The sequence below is a fragment of the Papaver somniferum genome, chromosome 8 (assembly GCF_003573695.1).
Source record: "Papaver somniferum cultivar HN1 chromosome 8, ASM357369v1, whole genome shotgun sequence".
Taxonomy (NCBI): domain Eukaryota; kingdom Viridiplantae; phylum Streptophyta; class Magnoliopsida; order Ranunculales; family Papaveraceae; genus Papaver; species Papaver somniferum.
The window spans coordinates 24507791-24516779 of NC_039365.1; the positions used below are offsets into that span (position 1 = coordinate 24507791).

The 8989-nt window shown below is 41.5% G+C and overlaps 1 protein-coding gene across 1 annotated transcript; it reads left to right on the forward strand.

The window, feature by feature from the left end:
* Positions 1 to 366: 366 nt before the first annotated feature.
* Positions 367 to 1386, forward strand: LOC113305283 (probable carboxylesterase 9). The gene has a single exon (XM_026554355.1). The coding sequence runs from the start codon at positions 367 to 369 to the stop codon at positions 1384 to 1386; it is 1020 nt and encodes a 339-aa protein (XP_026410140.1).
* Positions 1387 to 8989: the final 7603 nt, after the last annotated feature.

Sequence of the window (8989 nt, forward strand, 5' to 3'; positions counted from 1 at the left end):
TAGTTTGTTAAGTTATAAATGTTCCAAAAATAGTAGTAATTTTTACTGAAGCCTCCTGTGTAGAATTCCCGGTCAGCTATTCGAAAAATAGCTGACCAATTATCTAAACGTTGCATGAAGTTGGCTTGGTAGGCCCTGACTAATTATAGTTTGCGGGGTTACGTAGTTACATGAAGAAGTCAATATGACAGTTAAAACCATCCTAATTGCATGGGGAACCCCATGAGGAGTTGACCTGTTTATGTTCACACAAAAAATCCTAAAAAAAGGCACGGTTATCATCAAAACCTTGAATACGAATCATTGAACTTTTTTTTCTTCTAAATTCATAGCTAGATAGAGAAATTTTACTAGCTATCAACCAAAATGTCTGAGGAACCAAAAAGAAAACCACCAAACAATAATGAGGAAGAGAAAGCTCCCCCGCCGATTGATCCATGCGCAATGCTCAAAATAGTTCGCAACGCAGACGGTTCAATTACTCGACAAACCGACCTACTTACGGTACCACCAACAACGGAAGAAGAAATGTCAGTTCCGGGACTATCTGTTGTTACCAAAGACATCACACTCAATGCTGAGAACGAAACTTGGGTTCGAATTTACCGTCCTACGAAGATACCATCCAACGATACCAATGTTGCTAGACTTCCTGTCATAGTTTACTTCCATTGCGGAGCATTCATTATGTTTAGCGCGGACAATGTTTTCGACAACGAACCGTGTACGCGTTTCTGTAATGAAACACTTTCCATCGTGGTCTCTGTGAATTTCCGTTTGGCGCCAGAAAACAAATTACCAGCAGCATATGAAGATGGCATCGAGACTTTGCTTTGGCTCAAAAACCAAGCCGTGGATCCGAATGGCGAACAATGGTTAAAAGATTACGCTGATTTTTCAAGGTGTTACATTATGGGTGCGAGCACTGGTGGTACAGTTGCTTACTATACGGCGTTACGTGCAACTACGATGAATTTAGAACCGGTTAAATTAGACGGACTCATCTTAAACCAGCCTTTCTTTACCGGAACTAAGAAAACTAAATCGGAGAGGAAATTAGCAAATGATACGGTGATACCAGGTCCAGTTGTTGACGTAATGGTGGAATTAGCTTTACCAGATGGATCTGACCATGATCATGAATATCTTAACCCAATGACTAAATCAGAATATTCTGATAATATTAAGAAATTACCAAGGACTTTGGTAAGAGGGTTTGAAGGGGACCCAACGTTGGATCGTCAGATGGAACTTGTTAGAGTTTTGATTCGGCATGGTGTTCCAGTTACTGCTCATTTCAGCGAGATTGGTTTTCATTTGATTGATTTTATTGATCCTAAGAGACATTTAGCTATGTTAAAATATCTTAAAGACTTTATTATTTGAGTGTGTTTAGAACTGAAATCTCTCTATCAATCTTTTGTATCTCTTTTATTCCTTGTATGTAATATTTTCATTCCAAGTGTGTTTAGACTTGACGGAAAAGAGAAAGTTTTTCTTATTTCCTATCCCCACTTTCCCTATTTCCCATCCACGTAAATTCTTATCCCCAATAATCCTATGTACCACCTTATGAGTTTTCATAAATTCTAAATATTATCTTTTGACATTTTATTTAGGATCGGGATCCCTTAACAAAAGGTTTTGACAAAACTTGCTAACCCCATGATCTAATTTATCTAACGGTTAATTTTGTGGATGATGTGGCACTAAATTATGTGTTTGACTTATTTAGAGACAAGGCAAATTCTGTTACGTGAATATAGGAAATATTATACGGAAAGAAATTTGAGGAAAAAAATAAAACAACAATCTGTGATGATCTTTTTTTTAAGTAAAATTAACTAAGCCAGTGTTATGAGTAACCGATCAAAGTTCTACTCCTTCAAGTCTTTGAATGTTTAGATGATCCAACGTGTACTATCTAAATGAACTCTTAATATATATATTTTTTAAGCATCATGAACTCTGCCGATCAAAAAAAAAATCATGAACTCTAATTGGTCATAACAATTTATATATTGATCACTACAAAAGAACAGTTTCAAGCTTTTATACTTAAAAATAGCGATCTGGGAGATCAATAAACATTGCATAGATATAGTATGTGAAGAAGGTGAATGTATTACCTAATTTCTTTTTTGAAGAAAATATATATATTCCCTAATTGAAACACAATTAAATAATTTAAGAATCTTTCACCATTATTTTTTCGTTATCTTTCTCATATTTAGGCTCAGATGGACTTTTGCCTTTTGAATTTGAACAAGCCAAACACAAACCAAACATAAATTATGTTTCATGTCATCTTAAAGGAAAGATGTTAGATATATAAGATCCGGCGATTGATAAATTTTGTTAAAATTTTTTGTCAAAACCTTTTGTTAACGGATCCCGACCATTTTATTTAACCCCAATAATAAAACTAACCAACCGCGAATAAAAACCTAAGTTATACTTCTTCTTCTCTATCTCTACCAAGGACTGGTACTTCTTTAACTAAGTTCTCATTTTCGCGTATACAGTTCATAAAATTGAAGTCGGTGTAATAATGATCTATGGATGTATATGTACCTGCTGCTCGATTTGCTATACAGACTGCATGAAAATGGACACAATCCAATTGATAAAGAGAGATTTATACAAAATCCACTTATATCATTTTTCAAGAATTCCCCCTTTTCCTTAGTCTTTCTCCACACACCATTTCTTTATTTATTTTTCTTCCACTGGAAGTGTAAAATACAGTATAAATAACAGCTTGCAAGTCTAACCTTGGATGCAAAGCAACAAGTTATGTGCTGGTGCCAATGAATATATTAGTAACGTTAATTAAAGAGGTCGTCCGGCATTTCCACAAAATAATTTTTGAGAAAACAAGTCTCCCATCCTCCTATTAACTGATATAGAGAATAATTAGAGGTACTTGGAGCCAATGGATGTCTTCATATGAAGTTCTTTAATGGCGCTATTATCATCCCTACTCCGAAGTTGTTGTTTATCAATCTCAAAGTGCTGATCGTCAGATTTTGAAACACATAAGATACGCCTAATCATTGATTAATTTGTCTACCTCTCAAAGATGGAGGGATCGGTTTGTTCTATAGTGATTACATAGAAATATAACACCTAGGGTTACTAACTAATGATGGATTTTGTTTAATGGATATATTTAACGAAGAAGATAAATACAAATTGATACCAGTAGTCATAGTCAAATTTAATTTGACTTTTGCAGATGATACTTAGGAAAAATGAGAATTAAAAAGTAGATTGATTTTATAAATTATGAAAAGATGGGAATTAGGAAAAGTGAGGATTGAAAATAGGGAAAATCAAAAAAAAAAATGTTTTTTCAATCTATAAAAACATATATTAGATCCTTGTTTTATCCTATAACCAAAAAAGTGACCCTAATGCCTCGGCCACGAATCTTCCATTTTATTTGTTACTCGTGTGTGCTTCGAGTCTTAACTACCTCTTTGAGCCCTGAGTCATAAATGCTTCACTAGATAATTTCCACTTGAATTACACTAATTAAACACCATTGTCGTTCATGGTGTGTATACATATATCTCACCATCAGACACGTGTATATAGAAAAATACGTGGAAAGCATGCAGGCCGAGACATCAAAATACGATGCACTACGGAACACCAAATAAACCCCAAGGAGTCACTTTATCTCATCCCAAAAGAAGCTAAGATCAACGGTGGAGAGAAAGTTAGCTGACACGGACGTGACAGGGGCAGAAGACACTTGTCTGACACGAGCAGGCATCTCAACCACCCTCATTAAACACTCTGAGCAGTATACGTGTCGATCAACCCGTGGAACGAGCGAGGATGTCTCTGCGTGATCAAGTGGCAAACGCAGACCTCTGCGTGATGGACACAAGACACTAGAAGATAAGGTTCCAACGGCCTTCAGAGATGGGTCCCACACTCTAACCCTATAAATACCCCCTCTCCACCAAGAGGAAGGGGGATCGGAAAGATCAGGAAGGGAAGGAGAGAGATTACGAGTGTAAGTTAATCCTTTAGAAGAGAAAATACATGTAAACCCAAAAGTCATTCGACTACTCTTGTAACCGTGAAGAACATAGTGAAACAACCAACCCCGTGGATGTAGGCCTTAGTGCTGAACCACGTAAACCTCGGTCTTGTTTACATTTCAGCACTTTATATCTGTTTAACCCCATGGATCTTTACTTGTACGCTTTGATTTCTTTGTTTTTACCTATATCCCGTGCGCAAACGCCCCGCATGGAGTTGTTAGATGAGGCTGTGATAAACCCGAAGGTTTTGAGCCAAGGAATCAACACTAAGATATCATCATCACAAATCACTCTAGATTACGATGATTGGTTGTGAGCATTCGGATGCCTTCGTGATTTGCGTGTTCACAATTTGGCGCTAGAAACAGGGACTTCGTCCCGGTAAAAGATTTATCTTGTCCTGTGATTTCGTCTTAAACTGGCATATGATTGCTCTGATTTATTAGCTCGGACCGTATATATCATTTGTTAACTTCATTATATTCAAAAACGCACCCGTTATCTTCGATAATATTTATTGTTTTGATCCATGGATTTACGTTTTTCTTTAGATCTCGTGCGAACCTGTCCCTCAGGGGGGTTTTCGTAGTTTTTTTTAATACTTGCTTAAAAAAGATATTTCGCAAACTAACCCGATTCACGCGGATATTACCGTTTTTCGCTATTTGAAATTTCCTTGTGCAGAAATAACGGATTGTGAGCAAGGAAGGCGATTTTCTGCGAGATCTCATTGTCGACAAAAGGATCCGTGATGGAAAAGATGCAGGAAGCAGGAAAATCCAAAGCTTTGTCAAAGGAAACACCCAGGACAACCCCGGTCATCACCCGAAGCAAGCAGAAAGGAGACAAAGCTAAAATGACCAGTCAAAGGAAAGATACTGCGGAAATCACTTCACCTATGAACGCTAATTCAGTTGCAGCCGCAGCTCTCAGAGCAGCGGCGAAAAAGTACGGTGCGGCTGCGGTAGTACCGAAGACTGCAGAGGCTAGCAAAACTTGCGCTATGAATCAACTTCATCAACCAAGAGAAAGGGTGGATGAATCCAGAACATTCCAACCCGTGCACCTTCCAACTTTCGGAATGCCACCAACAAATGATCAAAATCAAACCTCATAGCAAACCGGCTCTAGCACCGCAGAGGGGCACTCACCCCGCTTTGGAAATGCCAGCAACCGAAGATGAACCTCTGCCACCTTTAGTGCACACTGTAGAGGAAGGGGCAACCATGGCCGTAGTGGCACGAGCTGGGACTCCCAATCATGGGTCCAACCAATCAATCGACTGATGCTGAGCTTTGAAGAATTGAAGAAGGCCAGCAGGTTTTACGCGGATGCTGTAGCCCTGTTGGCCAGAGAAAATCAAGATTTAAAGGAGCGGATTGCTCTAAGCACGAAGACCAGCCAACAACTTGATGAAGCAAATTCCAAAGCACCAGAGCCAAACCGAGACCGTAGATTCGTCATAGCGGCTAATGGAGATGCGACTAGGGGAAGTAGCGTATCCGACCCGGATTATGACGACAGAGAATCAGACGGTAACAAGCAGAAGAACTTAGGGCACCACCGCGCGATGGAATAGCTACGAGATGAGATGATGGCCGAGATCAGGCAATTAAAAAATAGACAAGGCGGGGGGAGGTTAGAAGAGGTCATGATAGAATCTAACTCTACGCCCTTAACTCATCGCTTGGCCAACACCCCTATTCCACTGAAATGCCCTGTCCCAACGTTCGAATGCTATGATGGATCCAGCGATCCTTCTGCACATATTCGGTATTACAACCGTGTCTTAGCTAGATGGGGCCAGAACGACGCCGTACTCTGCAGATACTTCCCGTCAAGCCTGAAGGGATCGGCATTATAATGTTTGATGATCTGCCACCCAGACCATCCACTCATACGACCAACTCGCAGGAGAAATTCTTAAGAACATACATGTACAACAAGACTGTAAACACCGGAATGGATAAGCTCTTTTCACTAGCGATTGGCTACAAGGAAACCACGAGGGAATACACTAACAGATGGCACAAGATCTGCCAAGCCATAGGGAGCGTGGACCCAGTGGTAAGCATCAATTGCTACAAATGGGGATTAGACCGAATGAGTCCCCTATTTGTTGAGATTCATGGAAGCGTGCCTAAGACAGAGGGAGATCTTCGAATAATTATGAAAAGCACGCTCGACTTGAAGAAATTCAACGGGAAACCCGAGGGCATATCCGCAGAGATCTCACCGCACCAATTCAGAACAAACCAATGGGTCCAAAAGGAGTTGCTCAGTGGAGAGACCTCACGAAGATAGGAAGGAACGAAGGGATGAACGAAGAACAGGTGACCGAAAATTCGAAGATCAAGTTTACACGAAACTCAACGCTAGCTATGCTCGTATCCTACGAGAGATCAAAGGGAGGGAAAACCTGGAGTGGCCATGGTCTAAGGGAAAGCAGCCCCCGAGATCCGAGAAGTCTAAAGATTACTGTGAATATCATTGTTTCAACGGACACCAGACCGAAAAGTGCAAGAACCTTAAAATAATGATCCAAAAATTAATTGATGCGGGAGAGCTCAAACATTACGTACGAAAGGATATTACCGAGGATAGATCCAAGCGAACCAAACCAGTCCAACTTCCGAAGGAAACCGCACAATCAACACCATCTCGTGTTCCGAAGCCACAGGGCTCTCACTTACATCGCAGATAGGAAAGAGGTTACGGAAGCAATCGAAGACCGCTGCGATTGTATAAGGTCGATGGGATAGCGGTGGACGAACACGAAGAATGGATGGAATCTCCTATCATCTTCGATGCCGAGGATATCGAAGAAGATATGGAAGACCATAACGATCCCTTGGTCCTAACACTACCAGTAGCTGGATGTAACCTCAAAAAGATCCTCATAGACGGGGGAAGCTCGTAAACGTCCTATTTATGATGCATTCAAACGGATGAAGCTCCATGATGAACAGTTAATGACCTCTCTTACACCATCTACGGATTCAATGGAGCAGCCACGAAGCCCTTGGGAGACATCGTGTTGCAGGTTAACGCAGGGCCCATGAAACTGGAAACCCGATTCAGTGTGGTGGACACCCCTTCCCCCTACAACGCTATTATTGGACGAAAATGGATACATAACTCAAAGGAGTTGCGGCAACATACCACCAATATCTCAGATTTCCAACACCTGAGGGAATAATGGAATCAAGGGAGATCGGTCACTACGAGAGTGCCAGGCCACTCAGGATCATATCAACAAGAGCAAGAAGAGCAGCGAAAAATCCGAAGAGTAAAAAATCAAGAAACCGCGAAAGAGAAGGCCATAGACCTGTTCCAAGGAAACTACAGGAAGGGCTTGACGAAAGATGATAATGTCCTAAGCACAGAACAAGTACTCAACAACCAGCGAAGAACAGAAACACGCTAAATAGCAATTAAAGACGTCCCAGTCCTCGGAAATCCGAAGCCTGTGTTCACACCAGTGGAGCCCGTAAAGAAATCAACATAGGAACGGAAGAAAGCCCGAAGATGATCAAAATAGGGACCATAATGGACGAAGGAAGGAAGATTCTTAACCAAATTACTTAAGGAATACGCGGATGTGTTCGCCTGGAAGCTAGGAGATATGCGGGGATTGACCCAAAAGTAATCCAACACGAGCTACGCATCAAACCGGGCACGCCCCCGTTCAGGCAGAAAATACGAAAAGTAGCTCCAGAGTATCATGAGGCAATAGAAATAGAACTACGGAAAACTACTAGACGCAGGATTTATCAAGGAAGTCAAGTACCCTACCTGGATCTCCAACATGGTTCATTGTTCCTAAGAAAAATGGAGGGGTTAGAATATGCATCGACTTTACTAATCTCAACAAGGCATGTCCAAAGGACAGCTATCCCCTGCCGAGCATAGACAGCTGGTAGAAGCAGTAGAAGGATATGAAGAACTGTCATTCATGGATGGACATTCTGGCTACAACCAAGTGGCCCTGGCAGAAGAAGATCAGCCACACACAGCGTTCTACACCCCATGGCCTTTATTGCTACACTAGAATGCCCTTCGGACTTCGAAACGCAGGGGCAACATACCAAAGATGGTCGATGCTATCTTCAAGCCATGGATTGGAGGAACCTTAGAAGTCTACGTTGACGACATGCTCGTCAAAAGCAAGCTGCGAAAGATCACCACCAGGATCTGAGAATATCTTCGAAGCAATGAGAAAACATCACATGAAAGTGAATCCGGAGAAATGTACTTTCGGTGTCACCTCGGGGAAATTCCTCGGGTATCTGGTAACAAAAAGGGGCATCGAGGTAGACCCAGCAAAGATTCAGCCATAGTAGAGATGCCGTCCCCGAATTTAAAGGAAGTACAGAAACTCAATGGATCCATAGCAGCTTTGGGCAGATTTATTGCCCGTCCTCGGACAAATGCAAACATTTCTTCAATATTCTCAAAAAAGGGAGCAGGTTCGAATGGACCGTTGAATGCGAGGAAGCATTCCAAAAAATCAAAGAACACCTAGCCTCAATCCCGATCCTGCAGAAGCCAGATCCTGATGAGGTTTTGGCATTGTACATAGCAGCAACAGAAGACGCAGTCAGCGCAGTGTTGGTCAAAACCAATACAAAGATAGAACAACCTATCTATTACGTCAGCAAGACCCTCAATTCTGCGGAAAGGAACTATACAAGATGAACAGCTCATCCTCGCATTGGTATGGGCTACTCAAAAGCTGAGAACCTACTTCCTAACTCACCTCGTCAGGGTCCCATGCAAAGCACCATTGGAAGCAGTCCTCAAAAGCACGGGAAAAGTGGGCCGAATAGCCAAATGGAACACCCATCTGGACCAATTCAACATCATTCATGAAATTCAACATTCTCGGAAGTCCCAAGTTCTGGCGGATTTCTTAGCAGACCTCCCCCTTG

Coding starts and splice junctions, on each gene's coding strand:
- LOC113305283 (XM_026554355.1), top strand. CDS start 367: ATGTCTGAGGAACCAAAAAGAAAACCACCAAACAATAATGAGGAAGAG.